Source organism: Lagopus muta, chromosome 8 (assembly GCF_023343835.1).
Source record: "Lagopus muta isolate bLagMut1 chromosome 8, bLagMut1 primary, whole genome shotgun sequence".
Lineage (NCBI taxonomy): Eukaryota > Metazoa > Chordata > Aves > Galliformes > Phasianidae > Lagopus > Lagopus muta.
Window position 1 is genome coordinate 23,061,291 of NC_064440.1, and position 27,413 is coordinate 23,088,703.

A 27,413-nucleotide genomic window follows, 5' to 3' on the forward strand; every position below is an offset into this window, starting at 1 on the left:
GAAATGCTAAAGTATAGCATTTACTTGCTAGATAAAGATTTTTCACTAACTCATAGCTATCACTAATTGAGAAAGTAGCAGTTATTCATAACATCTGGAGGAAAAAAATTCATTCCCTGTAAGATTTTTAAACAACTTACTATCAACATTTGTTTGTTGTGATAGTACCTAAAATTCCTAGTAGGGAAGATAAAGACATCGTTCTTCCAGTTGCTATACAAACAGAAGCTGTTTCCTACCCCTAAGATCTCATAATATAAGTTATCTGAGAAATTAACTGAGAAATTAGTACATTAATATGCTAGTAAGTCTAAATTTTGTTTTAAATATTCAGCAGTGCATTCCACAATAATTTGCTTAAATGCAGAATCAGTAATGCTTTCAGTCATTTTTATGGGGTTCATAATATTAAGAAATTACAGCTATGCCTGGTTAAAATAGATTCCTTATTTGCTTCAAGATAATTGCCTCTATAGGAGTGAAAGCTACATAGAATTTGCTTTCGAGAAACAGGAAATAATATAAGTATGCAAACTGCATAATATAAGTATGCAAACTAGACATAATTACTGGATCTCCCAAGTCCCAGCTCAGGCAGAGATAAATGACCTGCTAAGGTGTGAAACTGGCTTCTCACTTCAGCGATAAGGACAAATACCACAGCTAAACAGGCTGAAATGCCTTCTTTGTGTAGCATCTATCCTAGACTGAGCACATACAGATCTTACACAGATGTGACACATTTCTTGAAGGACATTCTCAGGAAAGAACTCTGGGAGTCCTGGAGATCCACGTCATTTCCTGTTTAAACCACACACCTGTGCTATGTTATCTTTTTTTCAGTTGTTCCAGTTGAAATGACAATTTCCAAACTTACAGTAATGTTTAGCTCATAATTTAACAGTGCATACGGATAATAAATGATGATTGCAGTGGTAATTACACTTGAGAGGAAGTGATGAATCATCTCATACTTTCTTGCTGGTCTTATTTTAAGACTAAGAACTTGGCACTTATCCTTATGTCATTTTGGGATATGTCCAAAAAGCTACAGCACATTTTTTCAGACAAGGGGTTAACACAGGCACACAGAAAAATGCAGGAAGACAGCAACTGCTCATAGACAAAAAGAAAGGAGGAAAAGCCAAGGGCAACAGAAGTCCAACAGTTTCTTGAGATGTGGTCTGAGGCTCTTCTTAACCTGCCAGAATTTTAAACTTTCCACATGTAGCACAGAGAGCAAACAGGGAACAAAGAGAAATTGCTGAACAAGAGCTAGGAGGAGCTTTAAGCTACAAGATCTGAAAGAACTCCTGAAACAGTTAAGTGTAAATGGATCTATGAAGAGAATGCCTGAGATTATGAAGAGTTGAGTTTGTTTCTTGTGATATATGGATACTTCAGTGAAATAACTTGGGCAGTGTGCATTTATATCTAGGGAGAATCTTGTAATGGTGGAATTTATCAACATCACAGACTGAGGCAACCCTATTAAAAGTGCTTTCAAGTCTTTTTCTTAGTTTCTCTCAGAATTTAAAGCTACACACAAAACCTCCAATTATTTCATTGAGATCTAGCCTTAATTTCTCTATTTCATTTGACATTTAATTAAAAAACATAAATCAGTCACCACTGAGCACAACTTCTTATGTTCTTGACATAGGCAAGCTAAGAACATCATATTAAAATATTTGATTTAGAGTCGTTAAACCAAAGCATAGGAGCGTGTTCTGGTCTCTCCAAGAACAGTAATAATGGCCAGGTAGAATCAGCTGGATCTTATAAGTAGAAAAGTAAATAAGAAATATTTTCCTTTCCATCTTTTTCTCTGAAAGTGTTTGAGCACTGAGGATCACAGGACTACAAAGAGGCGCTTAGAGAGTGTTTGGTCTGAGCATTTTCTCATTCTTGCTCCCAGCAGCCACTGAGAAAGAAGGTCTCTGAGAGGCTTAAAAGTAACAATTCTGTTTGATTTCCATTCACTGATTTCACAAGAAGAGATCAGAAATTTCAAATATCTGCTCCTGACCCTGACACAAAAGACACAAGGCTACAAGAAACATCCTGGGTGGGTGGGAGTCCTGATTTGCGATAAATGTTAGATAAAATGAGTATTGCTGGCCTAGAATTTCACATATGAAGTACCCCAAACCATTATAGCATTTAAATTCTGGGTTTGGGGTTCTTTCTTCTGATTATCAGTAGACTGTATTTCATGACATCGGTCAGATTTTTACTCCCAGAATAAAGCAGCAACAGTGACCTGCAACCTAGCTAGCAGAGAAACTTCTGGAGCCTTGCAAAATGTTATTAGCTGCTGTGGTATAAGTAATAGTGCTTATAAGCATGAAAGTTGTAGAGGAGCTTAATAGCCCTCCTTTTTTCTTTGCAAAGATATGTGGAGTTTTTGGGAGATTCTGCATAAACAATACCCATCTGAAAAGTGCAGACACAGGATTGCCCTGCCTAGCCTTCTTATCACACTTCATCAGAATGAGCACTGCCTATTCACTTTATTTACTTGGAGCTGTTGTGATGTCTGCTACGTTTCAAGAAACAGGTTTGGAATAAACAGGCTGAGAGAAATGCTTAATGTAAGCCAGTGTTTGTAACAGTGTTTTTGGATACCTTCTGTGCATGTGACTTCAATGTGAGTCCCCAGGAATTACAAACCTCCCCATATGGAATTTTTCAGTTTTGGATGTACTAAGTGTCTTGAGAAAATGTACATCCTGGCTATTTCTGTTCTATAAAGAGCATAAGAGCAGATAGAATAATGTCAATCTTTAAACTGAAGGAAGTTTCAAGTGTCCATGAAGTACTATAATTTCTCATATATATAATCTGTATCACAGATAATCCAAATCTCTTTAAAAATATAGATACTTGCAAATACATATTCCGATAAACCTCAGAAGAGCACAGCCTGGAGGAGCATTTAAGGTGAGAGAAGCACTGTTACATTACACCTCATATTACAGACACGTATAAACCATGCTGCTGCCAAATCCCAGGAGTGAGTGGTGGGGTGTTCTTTATTTTTCTTTTACATATAGCACATATACTCACAAAGAAGCTATGCTTATTTATACAACAGTAATATAACATAACCTGTGTGTTTTTGTTTCCCTCTGAAATGCTTAGGATTAGACAAGAAAATAAAGGATTGATATGAAAAGGTTTATGTTACCAAAGACTTACATTCACTTCTCTCACAGATATTCACACAAAAGAGAACACACAGACAAGATGAACCTACACATAAAAATGCTCCATGGAAAGCATTTTTGAGAATATTTGTGATACTACCTCTAGCTTTCTAAATTTTTTGCATATTCCAAAAACAACAAATATCCAACATCACATTCCATATAGCTACATAGCAAAAATTGCATTAGGAAATATGTGAAAATAACTGCATCAAAAGAACTAGGAAAACTGAAACGCCTACTAGGCTGTTCAGAAAACTACAGAGACAGATGTGTGAAAGTTATCAAATACCAGAAGTTAATACCAAGTATTAATAATTACAGACTGTGTTGAACAAATGCTTTCAATCCCAAAATATTTTTATTACCATCTCTATTTACTAAAAGCTATGTCATAAAGGCCCTGTCACTGACATCCAAGTATCAGACCTAGTGTCCAGTTATTCAATCAGTCATTTAGCTAGCAGTAGCACATACAGTATTTTCAGATGTATCTGTGACATATTTTGATGTTTCTTTACTTTCCAGTTTTTTCTTAACTCTCATCTTCACGTCATATTTTTCGTTATTTTTGTGTGCTTGTTGCTATATATATGGCCTAACATTATTGTGTTTTAGAAAACTAACATTAAAAAAAAATCCAAATTGAATAAAAACACTATGTTTTACAATGGGTTTTATCTTCCAAAAAGAGCAGATGCGTTTTTTCTCTTTCCAACCACCCAGATACAAGTTAGGTAGATGAAGTATGCAGCACTGCTGCTTCTGAAGATTATACTTATCTTCTTACAATTTGTTAAATAAAAGAATTCCATTTAATTTCTTTCTCCACAGTTCCAGAGAGTCAGTTGGTGCTGGTGAATTCAATGTATATTGGTGTATTTAACCTTGGGAATTTAACTGCTCTAAAGTATTCAAAAGTTCACCTAAATAACAACACATGATGAAGTATAACTCAGATTTATCAGATTTTCAATTAAAAAATATCAGTATTAGTAAGAGGAATTTTTACTCATATCGAAACAGTTATGGTAAAAAGTAATTATTTATTCTATTTTATCAGCCAAAAGTATAGTTACATAAGAATCAGCAAAAAGGAGATAATAACTTTGTGATACATGAAGACAGCATGCTTATCATGACATTTACGCCTACTTGAATGTTCATCTGGGAAAGTCATATTGACAGCTTAGAACTTGAAGCAATCATTGTTCACAGACACATACAATTAATAGCTAGACAGTAATGAGATGTGAGTCTACATGAGTATGCAGAGGTTGGAAGGTTGTGGTACACCCACATACCCATTATAAAAACTCCCTATTGCAAAGACTGCCATTATTAGCAAGTCAGGATAAATTACACTGAAAAACCATTTTCTGAATCCAACATACAGCTAGTTTTCAACTCAGGCCACTGTCCAGAGTTTCTTTCTTCTGTAGGCTGAGAAGGGAGAGAAACTGTTCTCCCAGTATGTCATCTTTGAAGAACACTTCCATGTTTTTGGAAGGTGAACTTGGGCAAGTCTCACCTCAGTATGCCAACTGAACAAGTCAATCAAGTTTTGCTACCTTTGACATTGACCAAAAAATAGTTGGACTCCTACTCAAAACAAAAAGCAAACACAAATCAAATCCGATATTGCAGATACTGAGATTATCAAGAGTGCATAGTCTTCAGCTATCATCCTCATTAAATATCAGCTCTGATTCTACACGTGGTTATGCAGGTCCAGAATCAACAGTAAACACAGAGAAATGTCCCATGGTAGTAACATGAATGTGTAAAATTCTTCCTGTTTTTCTTTCTTTCATACCAAAAGCAAAATGCTGGGCCTATAAAGAAATCCCACTGATGTGATGATAAAATATATTTTTTACATTTCAAATATGTAATTTATCTTTCTTGTTGTTTAATTGTTCTTTTAAAATAATTTTTAATACATTTGTTCTTGCACAGAAGTAGCAATTTACCCAATAAGCACAAATTTCCTGAAGCCCCATTAACATATGCTTGGCCTCACTTAACAGATTTTATTACTGAAGAAGTACCTCTGCACAATTCAAATTACTTCAGCCTCTTTCTGAGAAGTGATGTGTTACAAGAAACTTGCTAGCAAAAAAACAACGACATGACCAAGACTAAATCAACTAAAACTAAAAATTAAGCTTTTGTTCTAGGGCAGGTACTGGTTCTCTCTTACACCCTCAGAACAACAGGTTCTTAATAGTCACAGACTCATTAAAGTTTTTGTGTTACTGAAACTCCAAGAACTGTTTGGAATGTTTGAGAAGTTGTTTGATTGCCATGTCTACAGACAGAATAAGCAATACGGTCATAATGAACCATTATGGATGGGAAACACTACGTTCACAGGTACAGGGAACAATGACCTCATTTATAGCAAGTACCAACAACTTAGTGAGACTTCAGGACTTTTCAACCTAATCATTCTGTAAGCAAAGATACTGATCAACATTTTTAAGAAGAGGGTGATCTGAGCAGAACATTGTTTAAAACCTGGCTGATCAAAATGCACCTGCACCAAGGGAAGTAAAAAGAGGAAAAGCTAGCCTTTGGGCTTGGGCTGGGTGAGAAATACCTTACTCGTCAACAGAAGACTTGCCTGTCACGATACTTAACACTAATGAATGAATGCTGGTAGAGACTTTATTCATATCTTTTGGTCTGATTTGCTAGAATCAACCCATTAATGAGGAGTCAAGAGCACTTGCAATCACGTCAGGATTGAGGATTTCATGTTGTGTTGAAGTGACAAAACACAGAAGGAATGTAGTATGAATCCTGCAAGAAAAAAGGAGGGGAGAACAACCTGCTAAATAAATATTACTGTCATCTACCTTTAAGACTATTTTTACAAACATTAATAAGAAGAGAATCAAATAACGCATTTAGAAATAAAAACAAGTGCATAACCTTGAAAGGAAGTGAGGGATTCTGTGAAAGGAAAAAACCACTCTTCTTCTCTGCTGCTTTCTCCTTGTGAGTCATACTCTGGGCGTGGTACCAGCATGCCTTGTCCTATTTCTATGGAAAAAATCCTTGAGCAAGTTCATTCTTGATTAAGTTAGCATGGTGCCAAGCAAACATAAAACCCTGACTCTTTGATTTAGCATGCTCTATTGTTGCAGTTGCACAGAGGGAGGGAGGCAATGCATGTTATTAGCAGAGCTTCGGCACTGGCAGTGAAGTTAATGGCACTGGGGACAATATTTCCTTTCCTTTGTCAGCTTCAGTGAAGGAAAATATTTTCAACACAACTTAGGGATTTGTTTCTCAAAATCCCAGCTTCAGCAGTGAGCTTGATACTTGCACCACAGCTCTGACAGTCCACTCTTTCTGCATGCTACAATCTGTTCTCTCTTTATCTGTGCCAATAAACCAGAACCTTGAAATTATCTGAATTCCTTCAAACAATGTGGGCTGAAGGTAATTCTTCTTTCCAAAATAGGCTGGGGAATTAAAAGAGAAGTAACAAGCTTGACTGCTGCATGTCACTGTATCCAAAGCTGTGGACAGAAGCTGAAAAAGCTCAGTGGTGTTAACAGTTCTTTAGCAAATTTGATTTACTAAATTTGTTAGGAAATTTTTAATGTAAACAGAAAAAAGAAGCTGCCTCACCTTGAAACACAAGGACCCAAGAGGAAGCACTGTAAGTGAATAACCACGTCTCTGTAATTGACAATATACCACTGCTTAGATAATGCCTTCATTCATTTTCACTTCTGTAATTCACTTACACAAAAAAGGCAATCTGGGTAGCTGTAATCACACGTGTAGGCATGGGTGCTTTCTGGACAATGAAATTAAAAATGAAAAACCATAGCCTACATTTGCTCATTAACAGTCTTTCAGTAGAGAAATAGTTTACTGAGTAAAACACTTCTTTTATATGTGTAACCACTGAGATTAATTCTTTATGCATGAAGGAATGGCAGCTTCTACACTCACGACGTTAGGAATTGCTTTCAGTCTTAATTAGGAAGAGAAGCATAGGGAAACTGAAATATTTGTGATGGGAAGAGAGACATTTTGTGATGGGGTAATAACATGAGAGAAAAGAGCTCTTTTAATGGGAAAGCTGGATTTAATCATAAAGTGAAGCAACAAAGGCTTTTGTGAACCTGACACTTTCCTTGAGGCAACTCAGCAGGAAAAAATGAAACTTCTAGCTTTTATTTGTTAGTTGCTTTTTAGTAGTGCTGAGTGCATACACTGAGAAGCTTTCAGCTATCTATAAAAATGAAAGTACAATATTTAAGACTTCATCACTTAATATAGCACAGATTTTTATTATAACAACACATACCATATAACACTGTGAGAACCGTGCTAGTTGCTAGCTGTGTTAGAAGGGAATGCAATGCAGCTATTTGGTTTAAGTGAGGACAGCATTAGATAAGACTGTCCCTTCCCATCTGTCTCCCCCTTCCAGTCTGTTTCGATTCTCCAAATTACTACAGAAAAAGCGCTAACATGAAATTTTGAAATGAAGCACCCTAACAGTGGAACAGAACTGGGAAGCACGGCATGGAAGATGACCAGGTGCATGTGTCTGAAAGTTTGGAGTTCTCAGTTCTACTGTTTTGTTATCAGCAGCCTAGATGATGCTCAGAGACTGAATTTTTTTTTGCTATTTCTCGCTCTTCTCATCCACACAGTGAAAGCTTCACAGATGCATTAAATGTGGTGATCATAATACATGGTGGTGACCACAATACAACTTACAATCTTCTGATTTTATTCATAGAAATAAATTAAGTAACAAGCTGAGATACAACTGACTGTGTTTGAGCAGGGGGGCCCACCTTTACTTTGTCTGCAAAAGCAAAGCTCATTCATTAGCAAGAGAGGCAAAAATCCAAAATCATGGCAACAAATAGCAAATTTGTTGAAAACTGCTTCTACGCAACTCCTTCCAGCTCCAGCCAAGCAAGAGACAAAGAGAGGTAAACAGCTTTCTTCCCTTTGGGGGAGAAAAAAAGGGGAGTAGAAACAAAGCAAAAACCAAAGCAGCCTCAGAAAAATCCTTCTTTCACTATCAAGTGAGTTGATCACTTAGTAATGCAATGAAAGAAGAATCAAATCCAGTAACAGCTAACTAAAAAGTATTATGTACTTGACATAGGCCAGTGTCCATAAAAAGGAGTGAGCAATAAACCTTAGCCAAATTCCACTGCATCTTTGAAATATCGTGCTCTTTCGTTACAATAAAGTAAATCTGTTTTAATCTTTCATTTTTTGGGGATGTAATCCAATAGTCTCCAATTAAACTGGAGTAAGTTAGACCAGAGCCAGGGTAGTTTTATTAAATTATGGACTTGGAGAAATCACAGGCTGAAATTCTTTGGTCTATGGGCATGACATCAACCGTATCATGATAATTATGCTTCAAAAACTGCTACATATCTTTTTTTCCTCATTCAAAAGCCCTAGACCTCCTTCATTCTGTCCACATCATCAGAAGCTGTAGTTCAACACCATGTTTTCACTGAAGGTTGGATCTTGACAATTTCTTACATCTTTGAACTGAAGTCTCACAAAGCTACAAGATTTTCTGATCCTTTGGGCAGAATCATAAATTCTCAGTACAGTCAGATATCAGCAGATGCTTGCAGATGACCAGGCAGCAGATGACTGAGCTAGTAAGTAGAATCCATAACTGGGCCTGAATTACTTTTTTTTCTGAGATACAGAATTGTGTTTCGCAGCAGCCTTCTTCTGCGAATAATCAAATAATTTTCAGCAGTGAAGCATCATATGGAGATTTTTGCACTCATGCCCATGTATAAAGCTGGAATCAGTCCCATGCATGTGGTAGTCTGCCAATTTCAGTAAGACATGGGTGCCAGCTAAAGACAGATTTAATATAGCTTGTACAATGTAGAAAATTTTCAGTTCCATGCCAAAAGGATCATGATAATGTTAATCATTGTCAAATGATAAGAATGCACTTCACTGTGAGAAATCACATCTGTTGTCACTTGTGGAGCTTTACATTGTCATTCTTGAGCTTCAAACAGTATCCTTCTGAGTCAATTTCATTGCAGAAAAACAGTATGTAAAGATGCAATACTGTTTTTCATTACTTGGAATGAAAAAGATACAGTAAATCTCTAAAACTTCAAAGAATTCTTCCTTTTCCTCTAAATTCCTTCCCTTGAAACCTTCCTTTACTGAAGCTGATGTCTTATGGTTTCTGTCTGTTCCCTTGTTCATCAAACTAAGAATGTACTTGAGATTGCATTTAAAAATCAAGTTCTATTAATAACCACATGCCCCTAAATAGCAGCATGATTCAAGGACTCTGCAACTTCTGAGTACTCCTCTGCAAAAGCAATGAAATAATTTTTGTATTGAACTGATTATGAAAATCTTCCAAACTTTCAAACTAGAAGGACTTAAGTAAAACTTACAAGAAATTATTCACTTCCATTAAACCATTATCTACTCTTCACCTTTTGCTTTCAGCTTATATGTGAACACAAGAATATTTTTAAACTACATACAATGGCATTCTGGTTACACCTTCTTTGTTGCAAAAGAAAAGATGACCAGCAAAGTGCTAGAAAGTGGAATAGGACCTCATGCATAAGATGAAGTTAACTGTTTCCCATATCCAGAAAGAAGCTAGCCAAAACTGAGTGCAACTCAAGGACAAAATAGGTGACAGGGGTGACTTGATGCGTGCTACCTGAGTCACCTAAATTTTCCATAATAATAAATAAATAAAATGATGAATAAATCATGGCATTTTTGTTGAATTTCAGTAGTCTGCAGCAAAGCTGGCATGTGATGTTAATAAATATGCAAGTTTACAGTGAAAAAGCAGAAATACAATTAGAGAACCAAATCAAAGCCAACATTATCCATATGCATTCTAATATCATGTTTGTTTTAAACATCAGAACAAGCACTGTCATACTTCCATTAAATCTATACACAATTCAGACTTCTAGCAGTCTCTACATTTTTGAATACAAACTCTGGTTTAGGCTGTAACAGTGATAAGAGCAACTCAGAAAGTTTGGATTCAGCTATAAACTCTCTTAATCTTCTGGGATGCTCATATCCTGTGTTTACCCCATAACAGACAACCAGCTGCCGTATGTTCACTTTTAAACTCTCTTTTTCACTGTCTCCTATGTAGACAAAACATTTTTTCTCAGCTAAAATTCAGTTTCATGCAGAATATGAACGACGTTTGATTCACAGCAGGGGTATATGGGCATGTTCTTGGAATACTGAAGAATAAAATATGTTAGTGGTGAAGGCAAGGGGAAAGTTTTGGTATATTAAATAAGCACTGGGAAACAGAAGGTCTAGGTCATAAGTCTTCTGTGATCTCCCATTTGAACAGGACAGGAATATAAAACCAGTTTTTAATTTCTTTCCAAACAGAAAATCATGTGACTTAACCTATTTAATAACACAAAACTATCAGGTATGCATCATATCTTTTTTACTTACAAAGCCAGCAAACCAATCATGTAGCTTTGGAAGCATGTTGAATCAAGATGTTTTAACAATTTTATTTCTACTTACTTCTGGATATTATACCCATAAATGCTTCTGGAAGGCAGGGATGTTCTAAGAATCAAGTGGAGAAGAAACTCTTTTCTGATCTGTAGCTCAAGCAAGACTGTGCCTCCCCAGACTATTCCAGAGAAAAACTAAAAATAGAAGTATGTAATTCTTTCTTGGAGACAAAGCTTCCTCACAGTTATCACTAAACTATTTAAATGTGTATGTTATTAACATTCTTCATTTTGACAAGTGCTTGACAAATATTTTTAAATATTTCCAGAGAAACAAGCAATATTAAATCAATCTGCTTAGAACTTCAAAGTCAAAAGGCCCAAATAAGCCAGTGTTTTTACCTATGACATTTTTAGTAAAGAACATAATACTTCTGTCAACACACACATAAACCAGAAAGTATCCAGTAGAAACAAACTTATTTCAGAGTATAAATCTTTTTGACTCTACTTACATACACTCTTTCCCCTTTCAGTAATACTTCCTACCATGTAACGATGACAATTTTACTCACAAAGTGCACCAGTTCATTCAAGAAATCGAAACAGTTACATAATTTTGAGGCAGATTCAAGGTGGAAATATAGGAAAGAAGGGCTCAATACTTTCCGGTGAAATATCAAAATGTGATGATATTAAAAGCATCAAACATATGCACTATGTAGGGAAGTTAAGACGTACATTTCTTCACATTATGGAACTTGCAAAAAAGGTCAGCTTTACAGGAAAAAAATTGTATTTTAAACACTCTTAAAAAGCTACAGGTACACACACACTAGTGCTAGTCGCAAGTAAATTAATTTGAAGCCTAATTTTTGTCCCAATTACTTAAAAAGATGCATTCTCAAGAGAAATATAACACTAAAATGGAATTTCCTTGTCATCGCACTATAAGGTGGAGAAAAGGCTATTGTAATCTCCACCTCACTGCCATTGGACTAGGCCATAAACCTGGTTTCCTCTAAACTAACTGATGCTATGGTTAGTAAAGGTTTTAGTAATCATTGAGACATATAGCCATAAAACCAGCTGCTGAAAATAACTACTTTGTATAGGAGATAGTAACAAAAAATATTTGAAACAAACAGAAAATAAAAACATGACACATATCACTGCAGGAAACCTGATGTTAGATGTTGATTCTTCAATATATTCTGCATGAAACACGGCAGAAAACAGCCAATAGCATTTCATTTCAATTGACCCAGGCAGAACAATAGTTGAGTACTGTATGTGAGCAAAAGACAGTAAATACTACCTGGTAGTCTGCTCGTTACCATCTTTCTGGCATAAATTAAACTAGCAGTGAACCATTCAAATACAAGGGCCTCCAAACACTATTTATCAGAGAAATTCATAACAATTAAATGTCAGCATAATATTTATGGAGGCTACTTATTTTCCCAGGGGCGCCAAAAGTCTGGAGAAGGGTTGGGTCAAGCAAACTGCAGCCAGTGTCAAACAGTAGATAATGGAGCATAGCCACTTGCACAGGCAAACATCTTCCTTTAGATCTCTTCCTGTTAAATAACACTGCATCAAATAGTATCTGCGTTGTGCCTGGAAGGCTGCGTTGCTGTGATTCAACAGACTATAAATCTGAAAAGCTCATTAAGTAAACAGTAACAAAACCAGAAAAAAAAATGTTGAATGACTATGATTACGAATATTTATTTATGCCATCATGTAGCAAGCATATAATCAGTGAGGAAGAATTGAGCAAAAACACATTCTCTTCTCTTACTTCTTCAAAACAAACAAACGAACATCAAAACCACTGCTTTGGATGGATATTTGTAGAGCGACTAGTTTTGGAAAAGTAGAGCTTCAAGATTTACTTTTCCTTTTTCTGTCCTTCAGCAGATGATACTTAAAGGTATCCTGGCTTCTCTGGAAGGCATAAAAATCAGATGTATTTGCCTAAATTGCCCAATAAAGAAGCACACTAACCCACCCCTGTGACATGTCTATGATTTCAATTTTTGTAGGTAGATGTAACTAAAGATTTTATAGAAGCTTTACTCCCATGCCTGATCTTCAGGAAACAAATATTTGGAAGACTTTAGGAACTGCATTACTGTTCATGCTTTTTGGAATACTTGCTTATTTCTTCTGTTTTACGGCTGACTCGGATGAATGTTACTTCGCTTACTCATTGTAAAGAATTTATTATAAACCACATGAGTGTCCAGTTTTACCATGCAAGCTGTAAACAGCAGAGTGTCAGCTATTGAGTATCGATTCTCAGGGCGCCTTAGTCAAGAAGAATCAAAATTTCATGTAGCACATTTTTGAAGGAGTGCTTCTTGTATTTGTTTTTTTATTTCCTTTTGGGAGGGTTTACAGACATCCAAAACATTGCCAGTGGTGGCACGGTACAAGCAAGGTAAAGAAAAGACTTAAGGAGTGACAGTTCTACAGTGACTGCTGGTTAGAGGTTACCTCACAGTACTTAACTGATTTAGTAGAGGTGCAAATACAAGTGATTATAATTCTCCTGCATTAGTCAAAGTACACAAAATGGATGTTTATTATGGACTTCTTTCAGGCTAGCTTTGTGTTGGCTACAGGAGCACAGGTTTTATCTGATGCATCATAAAGCTGGAGTGAAATGGGCAAAACTTGATTTTCATAAAAACTGCTACTACAAAGCTAATCTTGCAAAAATACTGGAACCCTCAGCATGAGTTCATATTGCATCAATACCTTCTCTCATTACACTAGAATAGGGTTTACAGTGTCACAGACTTGAAACACAGGCGACCTGAGACCGCGGTTCTTTTGCTGGTGAGCTTCACCAGATGAAGCAGGGCCATCTCCTTTCACTTCATCTGCTATTCCCATACCCAGACAACTTTCTGCACTGCAAGGGTGCAGCTGGGTGTGGAAACACCCAAGGAATCCAACTTAGGAACTGATTCAAGTCAAAATTAATCAGAGTAAAAAGTATTAGCAGGTTGCTTTTAACCCACAAGAATTCTTAGCACAGCATCGAAAAGTCATACTAGCAGAGTTAAGAAAACTCAAATGGAGGCAAGAATGAATCACAGGAGAGAATCTAACTTATCATGGCAGCTGAAAAAGGTCAGATTCTTTGGGACCACATAGCTGACAAACTCACGCAGCTTGCAGATCAGTTTGGCAACTGATTTTCCAGGAAAACCCACAGGAATTAATAAAACAAATCATGTAACAGTATTAGACTTACGCATAGGTTCTGGCAAGCAGTCAGAATCACCCGATGTTTTAGGAGTAAGTCATGTGCTCCTTTTAAAATACCTTGCATATATGTACTTGGACAGCAGGTGTCTGAGGGGGCTGGGCTTGTTCAGCCTGGAGAAAAGGTCCCTGTGGGATGACCTAATTGCAGCCTTTCAATTCAGCTAAAGGGAGCCTATTAACAGGAGGGAGGGGAGTCAACTCTTTGAAAGCATAGACAACAGTAGGAGAAAGGGAAATGGTTTTAAGTTGAAGGAGGGAAGGTTTAGGTTGGATGTCAGGGGGAATTTCTTTACTATGAGAGTGGTAAGATGCTGGAACAGGCTGCCCAGAGAGGTTGTGGATGCCCCATCCCTGGAAGCGTTCAAGGCCAGACTGGATGGGGTCTTGGGTAGCCTGGTCTGGTATTAAATGGGGAGGTTGGTGGCTCTGCCTGTGGTGGTGGGGTTGAAGATTCTTGAGGTGATCCTGATCCTTGAGGTCCTTTCCAACCCAGGCCATTCTGTGATTCTGTAATTAGAGCCACAGTACTAGGCAAGCTGCTGCAGTCTTTAGCAGGTACTGAATGCTTTCAGTAGCTCCTTACAAGTAACTCTAAACAGTTTCCTAAAGATAATGAGAGGCAAAGGAGAAGGCTTGCTTGTTTAGTTTGTAGCATGGAGTGCCTAATTGTTCAGCTTTATGGACTGTGAAAGCTGAGTCACTTCACTGTCAGCTGAAACTTTCTAATCAACGCACTCAATTTCTGTTCAGCTAGCTTTAGCCACAAAGTGCAATTCTCTCTCATTTTAGTTGCTACTGCTCAATATTTTATTTCCTTCATAAAATTAAAGGAATTATTTTCTGTCACTATATCTCTTTCTTCTCTATGAGATCATACTTTAAAAATTCGATGACTTGGTTCATGAAATGATGTGACAACGTGGTAAAGGAGGAAAAAAAAAAAAAAAAAAAAAAAAAGAAGCTTCCAAAATACCTCTGCTACCACCAGAGTGTAAGTACTCTGTTCCTCTGCAGTTTGGGAGTCAATCTTAGCTCTTTTCATCTTTGGTTGGCTGATTTTGACAATCCAGGGGGTCTTTGCTTGGCAAAAAGGAAACCTGCTGGTTAGATACGATGGCAAAGCAGCTTGGGACTTGCTGCTAACCAGTACACCTGTAACCTTGCTTTGCAGCATTAGCTTTCTCATCGACCTGTTGTGGTTTAACCCTGCAAGCAGCTAAACAGCACATTTAGTTTGTTTGCTCACTTGCCCCATTCCCCCCCTGCCCTCGATGTATGAAAGAGAAATGGAAACTAAATAGAACTCATGGGTTCATGAGGTAAAAGCAGATTACTAAAATAGAAGACGAAAATGGAAAAAAAATGCAATGATAACAACATATATAACTGCAGCGTGATTACTTGCAGACCAAGGCACAGCATAAGTACTCTCCACTGACCTATACCTCGCAAGCCCTCAGAGGCAACTGTCCCCTGACCAACTCACCACAGCCTTATGGTCTTCAATACGGTATCATGTGGCATGGAAAAAACCCCTGGCCTAACTCAGGCCATCTAGCCTGGCTCCGCTCCTCTCCTGCTGTTGCATCACCAGACCGGTGGCTCTTCCTCACCAAGCAGCCCACCCTGGCATGGGCTGTGATCCCATCACTCAGCAACAATCAAGACATCAGTGCGCTATTAACACAGCAGAAATACCTGCAACTGTTTTGTTTTAGTTCTACTCCAGAGATGATACCAGGAGCAAACCAGACTGGGACACAAACACAAACAAATGGAGCAGTGCTAACAGTCAGTTCACTACTAAATATTTATTTTGTCATCTTATGAAATACATCTTATTTCCATTAACTTGAAGTTATGTTTCTCTTTCAGAAAGAAATATGAAGATGCCTAGTTTAATTATAGCATCCATGGGTAATAATGTAATTCCAGTATTTAGTCATGTGGTGTACAATCAACAAGACAGCTTGCTTTTGCTTACCCAGATGTTTTGACTGCACTTTGTAGGACCTTGCTGTGGAGGCAGAGCAAAAACTAGCAGTTCTATGTGGGAGTGCAGCACAGTGAACTGAGTTTTTGACCAACAGCTTTGAGAGACAGGTAACTACTTTGTAGCAGGCTTCAATGTGTACCAACTAAATTAGAAAATGATGTTGTTGAAAGAAAGATTCACAACAATTGGTCAGCCCATGGGGCAAACAAGAGCCTTCGCAAAAGTAGCTGGAAGGGGCTTCAATTAGAAGGAATGTAACTATTTCAGCAGCAGATGATATGCAGTCTCTTTCTAGGCAGAGATCTGAATTGAACATGCACGAGTTAAATAGAGAAAGCATTTTTTGAAATGCTTTCTTAGAAGCATAAGTAGAGGCAAAAGCCTAAGCTAAACAAAAATAAAGAGGATAGAAATTTGAGACTTCATTTAATTGCAGTTTGACAGTCAGCTTCATAAAATGTTTTCTTTAATTTCCTTTGCAGTGTTCTCAGATAAAGAGCATGATTTTAATGGGAAGCGTATGTGATGGCTGTATGCACATGTACATTTGAAGATCTGGAAATAGGGGACTTCCCTACTGGATCATACAGAGACTGCAAGATCTGTAAAGACAGAATTTTGTTCTTAGTTATATCATAGGCAAATTATGGCTTGTGGACCACTCCTTCGATTTGCAATCATCTCTAGAAGAGCTTTCTTAAGCACAGCAATTCACCTACCCACAGCAAACTGGAGGAATAGCATTTCCTCTACTCCATCAAAAGCACCAGTAAGTGCTAGCAATTACAGCAAAAATTAGTATGAACTGGGAAATAAATTCTCTGTGTCCACTACAAGGTAATGACGAAAATTACTTTCTAACAACAGTATCATTATTATACTGATATGACTAGATAAGAGAGTCCTTTGTGTTGCTAAACTTAAGTAACTGAGTATGGATAAAATATCTATAGTTATTGAAAGTCCTAGAATATATTTTAAATTGAATTGGATTAATATTTTTAGACAACAGAATTATTGTGAATTGTTTACCAAGACTACCCAGCTGCAGAAACATACTTTGGTTTTGGAAATTGTTCAAACACATAATGGAACATTTCTTACTGTAATTACAGAACTAACAGGAGACATCTCAGTCCTGGTTAAATTGTTACACAATTTCTTCATTTTTCAGTTCAGAGCATTTCTGAAATCATACTTGACAAATAGTGGCTTTTATTTTACTTCACTTCCATTTAGACATAGCTCTCATTTGAATTTTTTCAAGAACATATGATTTTCCTCTAAAGTAAAGTTTTCACATTGGGAAAAAAAAAAATGCAATATTACAAGTAAAAACTTCTTGAACTGTATATTCATTTGTTCCTAATGTAGCTCCCACTACTGGACAATTTCTGGCTCATTTTTAATCAGTTTCCCCCCTCCTAGTTAATCTTTTTTCCTTTGATTCTACAGTACTCATAAGTTTACAAACCTTTATATCACAAAACGTCAGGTTTTGATCATGATAATCTCTCCACTTAACTTTTTGTGAGCTTTCATGGCTTAGACAAATTGCACATATAGACATGTTATTTTCCAAGCAAACTTAAATGCCAAATACAGTATAAAATAGAATATGAACAAGACACGAAAAAGCCAACCAAAAAAAAAAAAAAAAAATCAAACAAGGTTCTCAGAACTGTTCCACAGCTTTCCCACCGGTATCTGAGAGTCTGATAAAGGCACAACTGAGGAAGGTTTCCTACCTGAGATTATCCATTCCAGTCCCTTTTAGACCTAGCAGGCTGCTAACCTGTGAACTGCACTTGATGCCTTTAAAAGCATTTTTGCTTTCAGTTCAGCAGGTGTGAGGGAATGCATTTCTCTACTTTCCTTTCAAGTCAAGTTTCCCCAGCTCACTGACTAGAACCCTTTTTTCCTATACAGAATTTGCACTCATGCAGCAATAGGCATTTGTTACTGCAGCACCCCAGGTTCAACAAACTGACTCCAGGAGAGTCAGGCTTTTAGTGCCTAAAAACTCTCCTTTCTGAAGTCTGTTTTTGGATGCAGAGTAACAGAAAGGGAAGAAGATATGACAAGAAGGTTCTGCTTTTCCTCAATCCCGGCTGCCATCCAGCTTAGCACAAATTAGTTTTAGTGGACAGCAATGGCAATAGCAAATATTCTCTGATTTATATCAGTAACAATTACAGGAAATAGTTTATTTTAACTACAGTGAACTCAAACCCCACAGATATTTCAGATGCTCCATTTTAACTTTTTCTATTCAGAGATCTCCCAAAGAATTCTGGCAAATATGCCATGAAAAAAGTTATTTTCTCACAAATTAATTTAAAGCTCAGAAATGGAACTCATTCCTAATACTGGGTTCAACAGTAGTGGAGACAGAAGAAGCGCCTTGCAAAAAAGATGCCTACTTGCAACAAAAGGTATATTGTGGGTGAGTCTGTCTGTTCTGTATGTGACACTGAGTAAAGTGGCAGACAGCCAAGGCATACTGTAAACAGACTGCGCACCATTCCTCAGCATAATGAGGAACACAGGGTTAAGGCAACTGCAGATTAAGGAGAACACCAAACACTGCAAAGTCAGCGAGCATACAGAGCCCTTCTTTAAATCTGGTTCTCTGGGTGAACCCTTGTGAAGCAAAATGCTTAAAAGAAGTTGCATCTCTTTCTGAGCTCACTAATATTCTCTGTCAGTATTGGAAGAGAAGCCTTCATGGGCAGCAAATACTCCAGTCCTGTTGACACCAGAATACTATTAAACTGGAGACTTAGTTACTGTCTAAAGTAAATTCTTACCTCACAGAGTGAAAGGCTAAGCAAGAACTCAGTGGCATTAAATGCTCTGAGAAGGATGCACCTGGACAGACCATGAGGAGATTCCTTCCAGAGAGGAACATATACAACACGTTCCCGAGGCAGGCAGTGCCAATTCCAGTGTGGTTTGAACTGCTTTTGCTTTTACTCTTCTGAGTAACAAAGAATTATTTAAATCACACTATTATACGACATATTTTGCTGGCACTTGTTATTTGTGTCTGCTTTCTCCCTGAAGTATGAAACAGTAGAAGCTTGCAGTCTGCATACTGAAAATGTCTTAATTCAAAATCAGAAGCTTGAGTCAAGACAGAAGTGTACACAATTCCTTTCCACATGTAAGTCCAGTTACAGCAAGCTTGTGTTTTATACACTCAGACATCAATAAACTTAGTACCAATGCTAAGGATCAACTTACTTCAAATTAACCTTTCCTCTGCCAGAGAAGTTCTTCGTTTGCAGCAGTGCTGCAGTTTCTGCTACAGTTTCAGCTGCAGTTTCAGTATGAAGATAAGAGTCGGATTTTGACTTACAATGCAATAGGCAGAACTTGGCTCTAAGGCCACAAAGACAGGGCAGAAGCTAGGTATGGACTCTTATTCTACATATCCAAGTATTTACTGCAGGACATAAGAAGAGCAGTAGATTATTGGTTTGCATGGTACCTGTTGGAATAGAAACTATGTAGAAAGGCTTTTCCGTCCAACATTATTCACACTGCCCAGTTTTCTCATTGGTTACTCATATGCAGATTTCTCATTCTTTGAGAAGTGTATTCAGTTCAACTAGCTTAAACAACAGACTGCACTTAGAAAATAAAAAAATACAAATAAAATATAATTTTTAAAAGACCTACAAGATTAAATGTATATGGAACTCTGCACACAAATCTTTATTTAAATGTAGATTATGTAAAAAGCTGACATGATAAAGTGAAATACTATCTTAGTTAAGGGCCCACTGTGTATCTTTTAAACACTAACTAGACAGTTACCCAAATGAAATCCAATGATCTTTCACAAGTAATGACCTGCTTGCAAGAAGATGATTGGAACTCTCAACTAACAAAGTATAGTAGACTGCATTTAGCAGTCCTCTGGACTAGAGCAAGAAAAGATTCAGCCCCATAATTCACACTACATCTTGACTAAAGTGTAGAAATATTACTATAAGGGTGTAATTTACTTACACACAGTTTCACTAATAGTTCTCCCCCTAAGACAAAACAATTCTCCTGACAATTCATAAAGGATTCTTCCCAAATGAGTGTTGGTCCTACTTATCTGTCCATCTTTCCTCCCACATACAAACAAATGTATCTGCACCAGCAAAATTAATCCTTTTCCTTAATGTCTGATGTTTAAACTATAAATTCAATATAAAGATGTGCTCTAAAAAACTCAACTCTTTGAACTTTTCCCATCAGAGCATTGACTGGTCAGTGATTTCCTTTTGACTAGGGAATGACTAAAATGAAATCATTGGGAAGTCTGAGAAATACTCAGCTGAGCATTTATATAATAATATATTTATGTATAATATATTTTTTTTAAATACAAGTATTTTAGCACTGCAGTTGTAACAGTCAGGTGAAAGACAGTTTTCAAATACTTGAAACCATTGTTTTAACTACTCCTAAAGAAACCTGGGCCTTATTTGCTGAAGCTGCTTCAGAAAACAAGCTGAGTATCACTACTGTTTAGTTATTAACTTTTGTTTGTCTAATGGAACAATTCGGAAGGAAAACATTTCAGCCCAAGAAACACCACTCTTACTCTGGTGGTAACAGAATATACAAAATGAACAAAAGCAGCAGATTAGATCCCACACAAATAGAAGCCTGCACAAACTGATGGAGGTCTCTGCTGGAAAGGAAGAGAGGGAATCTTATAACTTCATAAGTACCTAAAGTCTGGAAGTCAAATTGATGGAAGAAAACTCTTTTTAGTGGTGAACGAGTGCAGAACAAGGGCAACAGGCAGAAACTGCAACACAGGAAGTTCCATATTAATATAAGGAAGAAATTCTTTGCTCTCAGAGTGACACTGAGGCTGCCCAGAGAGGTTGTGGAGTCTCCTTCTATGGAGATACTCAAGACTCATCTGGATGCCTACCTGTGCGACTTCCTGTAGGGCGCTTGCATTATCGGGGTGGTTGGACTCAGTGATCTCTGAAAGTCCCTTCCAACACAAGGGTTCGAATTTTGTGATTCTGTGCTTCTGTGTTTGAAACTCAGAGGCAAGATGTGTGGCATCAGGCAGAATATTTACTCTAAGTGCGCTGCGCAGTTTCTAGGGCTAACGTGTTTGCCAAATGCATAATATTAAACAATGATGATAGGATTCATAGCAAATATTCAGAAGCATATCATAAACAAGTTCTGATAAATTTCTGACCATAACTGAAAAGTTGCTTTCCACAGAGGCAAACAAACTTTCACATGAAAGAAAGCAGACAGCAGAAATTCCTTTTCCCACAGCCAGCACAAATCTCCACCCAATGCACAGGGGAAATAGGTAGAGCCATAGCCAGTGCATTCAACATTTAGCATTCAAATTGATGCAGAGATTTCAATCAAACTTTTTCCTTTGACATCAGAAAGACTGTACAGTAACTGTGGCATACCTTTAGAAACTCAGTATTTCAAATATTTCCAGCTAGAATGAATGTCCTATCATCACTTTCAAAGCAGAATGGTAACGTGTCTTTTCCTTTGTAACATCACGACACCAGATTTCAGAGAGAAAAACAGACAAGTACTTGGAAGAGGTGCTGAAGTTTAAGGTGTTTAGAACACATTAGTTGACTTTCTCCCTGACATGTTGTAGAAGTTTGTTTATTGATCACTTCCACCAAAAAACCTACACTGACATTTTCACAAGCATACCAAATTATACATAGCAGGTGCATTGTGTTCCCTTCAAACAGTTCTTTAATCAGTTTTTGGCATTGCCAAGCACCAGAATATTTAACAAAGACAAAGACCAAAAACAGAGACAAAGCATCCTCCTAGCATCCTCCCCATAACTAGGTATCTTTTAACAGAGTTCTTTGCATTCTCAAAAGGCAAAGTACTGATACTTCCTATGGAACTGCTGTAATATACTTACCCACATATATTGGCAGGAATGATGGAACAGCTCTGGCAATGCTGATTCTGAAGATAACATTTACAAAATCACATCAGAGCTAAGGGAGTGTAAACATGAAAGGACTTACCTGCAATTTCAGTTTGGATAACTAGTCATCTGTCTTTTAAATGAGGTGATTGAACCTTATATTGCATTCAATATTAATTTAAGTACCATGATACAAGAGAGTGATGTACTGTATTATGAGAGCAAATACTATTCACAGCTTAGAGATAATTCTCCCATTTGTTAATTAGTCATTTTAACGAATGAAAACAGTCTTTCCTAAGGAACAGAACAAAAGCCAAGGAGGGAAGTACTCACATTCCTTTGAGCCGCTGCCACATTTTCTCTGCATGTCCTCCTATTTGATACTTTATAGAGGTGCTTTCCAGTTCCCGAGTTGTTTCCGTTGCTCGAGCCCCCATCGTTACTGTCCTACAGTGACACAGTTATAGTCAGGCTCAGCAGCAAGTAAAAGCATTCCTCAGTCCACTACAAACGTCAGAAGATCCACGTATGTTAGACAGTAGCAGCTTTCACATCAAAACACATCAGAATTACAAGAGCTGAGGGATGATTCTGCCTGAATCGCTACTCACTTGGGCAGAAAAATCCACTCTTCCCCCCCACACAAGCACAGAGCAGCACACAGCTCCTCTGACCTCACGAGTCTAATCCATACGCGTGAGCCAGCTACTATGCTACCGACTGCCTGCACAGGCTCCTTCCTCACGCACTTTGCCTGCAGTAGGAATATGCACAGAAGCACAAAAGATTCCTTAAAACAGACTATAACGCATTGCCATGCAGGATAAATGTGAACGGTTTTAACAATCCAGAAGGAAAGAAAGCCTGGCTTCTGCTCTGCAGGTTGGAGAAACAGGCTGCAATAGGAAAGCAGATGGTAGGAGCCAGTATCAGCCACATCACCCTACAAAGAGGGCACGTTCAAATGCCACCACTTTCTTCCCTTTAGATGATCCCGAATTGATTTTTAAAGAGTAAATATCTACAAGCTTCTTGAGAAGAAAATGACCAATGTTAAGTCGCAGTGAAGTATAAATCCCCGCAGAAGAGAAATTAAAGAGCTCTACAGGTTGTTACTGAAGGAGTATGCTGTAATGATGACTATTCACCTTCTCCTAGCAACTCCACACAGTAGGTTGCTGTCAGTTTCAGTGGTGGGAAATGCAGCAGCTGCAAGACAGCCCGCTCAGCAAATCCTGCGGGACAGCACCACGCTTGTGTCTGCCAGCAAAACTATTAAGTGCAGGCAAACAACACAGGGGTTGGGGACAAAAAGGTATGCCAGCCACACAGCACAGCGCCAGGGCTGCTTTTCAAGTGCGGAACTAAGCACCTGGGTGTACAGCCAACGCTGGGTTTTGGAAGGGGCAAAGGAGAGGATTTCCTTGATTGCCCAGCCACAGACCTGGCTTTGTAGAGTGCCTCCTGTACTGTATAAACAGCACTGCAGTGAATCAGAAACAATCTTTATTTCTGAAGCAAAAGCCAAATAATCAAATATTTCGCAGACTTCTGTCAGAGCTTGTGTTTGTTTCAGTAAGAGCTGTGCAAGAAGCCAGTCAAGAGCGGGGTGCCAATTGGCAGACAATGTGCCTGCTGTCACCAGCTGCTGGTGTCACCCAGACGGGAAAGGGGTACTGAGTTGGGATAGATCACTGTAAACCAGGGCCCTCAGATGCCATTTCAAAGGAGCCTAAGGTAGAAGATGCATATCCCATATGGCCTTAATTAGACATCTTTATATGTATTAAATGATGCGAAGATGTGAGCTGTCAAGAAGTTCCCATCTGATGCAATCGGCAGAAAAGCATCAAGCATTAAGTATTCGGGATCTTACAGAAAAATAAAAAAGAGGCTCACTGCTTTGAAATAATGCTAACACTCCTCAGAAATTTCTTATTAATTTACTTTCTCCGGGATGCTTTTCTCCTGTACAAAGTTACAGTTTTAAAATATCCCCTATGGGAGTTACAAAACAGTATGAGACGCATCTGTTACACGATGATCTCACGTGGAGAACTAAACACTGCATTTCATTTACTTTTCTGGTTTTAACATGTACGCAATTTTAAAATTGTATTATTTTAGTGACATTCACTTCATTATTACTGACTCAAACATATAATCATCATTCTTATAAACTTTACTATCAATATCCAAAAAACACTCATGGGATGAGAAATCTCTCTAATAATTTTCAAACAGCATCATAGAACAACATGAAGATGCAAACAACTGTTTTCTCAGAAACTGCAAAGCATTTACTCAGTTAAAAAGGCAGCAGTATCTCTGTAACTTCTCTGAGGAACCACTTAGAAACTTCCCAGATTTCCACTCCTGTTGTGCACAAAGTCCTACTAAGGTTGGGAAGAATATGAAGACCTCTCCAAGGAATAACTAATGAGAACTCTCACACTCATCCAGGCTCTTCCCTCTGGTAACTCCCTGACCTCTGAGACGACGCAAAGAAAACAAGTATTTATAGAAACCACATCAAGCTCCAGGGACACAAGGGAATTTTAAGGGCCTAATTTTTGTCGTAAAAAATTCCCTATTCTTATCCAAATCTACGATAAAAAAAAAAGTAGAGCATCTAAGTTGTTCTCTTCCCGATCACCAAGAAAATAAGCCAAGAAAATATATTGCTTTGATTTACTGGAGAAGTGTTATCAGCAGGTAACACCCCTCCTAAAGGAGCAAACCACCCAAATATAGCTGTGAGCAGAGATACACCCACGAACTTCAGCAGAACCCCACAAAGGGAACCCAGCACGTCTTTGCTCCCTGTGCGCCCACACTGCTGAAACAGCAAAAAACCCTGCAACAGAATCACCTGACCAGGCTCTAAAAACGAAAGAAACAACAGGAAACGCATGAAAAGATATCAATAAGTCATTAGAAAACCAAGGAAGTACCCTAAGCAGGTGTTGTGCATGCACTAAGGAGAAAGAAACAAACCACTTAAAAAAAAGAAAAAGAAAAAGAAAAAGAAAAAGAAAAAGAAAAAGAAAAAGAAAAAGAAAAAGAAAAAGAAAAAGAAAAAGAAAAAGAAAAAGAAAAAGAAAAAGAAAAAGAAAAAGAAAAAGAAAAAGAAAAAGAAGTAAGCTGTTATCCTGGAAAAGCGAGCAAATCTATCCTTATGGAGGCATGAGGAAAGGAAGATAAGTTACAGCAGCAGCTCCCCACAGGCTCATGAGGCAGCACAGAGTAGGAGCTTGCTGCTAGAAGAGAGGACAACAAAATTGCCCCTGTGCAACAAGGGAAGCGGGGAAGGAACTACAGCTGACCTGACTTGCTCAGAAATACATGTCTATTGTACAAATTGGTGTGAAAGTGATTCAGAGTACTAAACGAGAAGCAGATATTTTAGGAAGTCAAGTCAACCAGAAAAGATAACACCTGAGATGGTAAATGATATTAATTTGTTTTACTCCAGCTACTTCCTGTTCTTATTCTGCTCTGCTCATGCCCTACCTAACCTGATATTTGTGTTACAGTCCCAGCAAGTTGTTATCGCAGTTCTTCTTCCCCCTATAGAAATATAATCTTCTTTATTTACCAGTTTTTTATTTTTAATTTGTTGCTCAATATTTCTGGACTGAAATGAATAGCTTCAGCTACTCAGCATGAATGCATTTTAAAATAAGTATTGATTTTCACTCTCTCTCTGAGGGAAAATATAACTCCCTATTCCACTTCATCAAATAGGAACCTATGCTTAATGGTAATACATTCTGAGCTCTTTTCACATCAGTAGAAATACACATCAGTGCAAAAAATTAGTTTAAAATGCACTCACTAGTAAAAAAAAATCTGGTTAGCTCTCCAATACTGAATACTAAGATACCTTTACTGTCATGCCAAAATCACAGCAAGTCTGAAAATGACCTGTGTCAAAACTGGGAATGACAGATTGGTTATGGAAACTAGTAAGGGCTGTGCAGGTTCTGATGAGGAGAACTGGAGTTTTGAAATTATCTTCACAACACATAGATGGAGAATAAGGAATAACAAGAGGCCTGCAGGTGACTTGCCAGGTTAATATGCATTCCTCCAGATTCAATAGCACAATCGTCCCTGCAGAGGAGCTGCAGAAGGGCCGTGAACCAATTAAGAACTGTGAAAATATCAAAGGGAAAAAAAAGAAAAAAAGAAAAACTACTTTTAAGTAGACAGAAGATGTATTGGGTCTGACTGGATTGTATGCTGAACGCCCTGGCTTCTCAATGAGCAAGCACTGATACATAATTCACAGAGACAAATAAAGCATTACACTTCTTTGCTGGATGTGAGATAGTGATCAGTACCATTACAAGTCAGGAAGTTAATTACTGAGGAGCTGAATGCCAGTGGGCTCGAGTGTGCCATGGTAACTTAGTAGGACAAGGATCTCACTGCTCAATCCCTGCCCCCAGCACAAAGGACCAGCTTGTTAGGCAGTGCTTGCAGTGTCTCCTCCAGCCTCCCCAGTGTCTGCTGCACTCACGCTTGCAACGTGCAATCTCCTTCTTCACAAGCAGAGTCCAGCTTGCTTGTTATGCCCAATTGTAATAACTGTTAACCAGTAAAAACATAATGGACGAAAAAGGAGCATCTACTCTTATTAAAATCAAAGGACTTGATTTAATAATAGGGAATCAACAACCTGGCAGAGGTAAAATACTGATGTTACAGTAATATTGTCTCCATAGAATACACTAATAAAATTAGCAGTCTTACATAATTGATGGATAATGATTTGAGAGATTCACGCGTACGGCCTACACAGTGTATTGGCATCAATTCAGTTAACTAGGTAAAAGCTGGGATTGATACAGGTTGACTAGATGACCTAAAAAAGGAGAGCTAACAAGGAGAATTTTCCCTTTTTTTTTTTTTTTTTTTTTAAAGTATGTTTTGCTACATGTGATTTTCTGTATTTGGGGCTTCAACACTGCTCAACTGCCAGTTGCATGCTACATCCAGCTGCAGGCGTATGGGAAGCTACAGGCAGAAATGCACTGGTTAACTTAAGCTGAATCATAACTTTGATAAGGGGGAAACAAACTGGATGTCTGAAAGTGGATGGAACATACATAATAGTTACGAAGTCTTCCCTGCTATGATACCATCATAGTCTTTCAGTAATTAGTTGTAAAAAGTAAAGAAGCAAGAGGCTGCACTTCACCTTGTCCAAAATACATGACTAGAGCACCACTGAAGACTAAAGTTTTTCAAAATAGGAACACACTGGTTTGTAATAGCATCAAGCTGAAGTTTTGGTACATTCATGTACATGAGAAACACTCAGGAAAAAAGAACTCACTTCTAAGAACCCATCAAGAAGTTTTTTGGCTGAAAAACAAGTATGTTCATTTTTAGAAAAAAAAAAAAGTAAGAAAAAAGGAAGCCATTCTAAAACTGGCAGCACTACAGAAAAAAGATGCACAGATTGAAAT

The 27,413-nt window shown here is 37.8% G+C and overlaps 1 protein-coding gene across 9 annotated transcripts in view; it reads right to left on the reverse strand.

Moving 5' to 3' along the window:
- The window catches only part of PDE1A (phosphodiesterase 1A), a 199,863-nt gene that overhangs the window by 123,320 nt on the left and 49,130 nt on the right, over positions 1 to 27,413 (reverse strand). For 5 of the 9 annotated variants that reach the window (XM_048952855.1, XM_048952858.1, XM_048952859.1 and 2 more), the window contains one exon: positions 22,270 to 22,383. In XM_048952855.1, the coding sequence (XP_048808812.1) occupies positions 22,270 to 22,373 (104 nt within the window). In that variant the 5' untranslated portion in view covers positions 22,374 to 22,383. The other 4 variants (XM_048952857.1, XM_048952856.1, XM_048952854.1 and 1 more) reach the window with 4 other exon arrangements.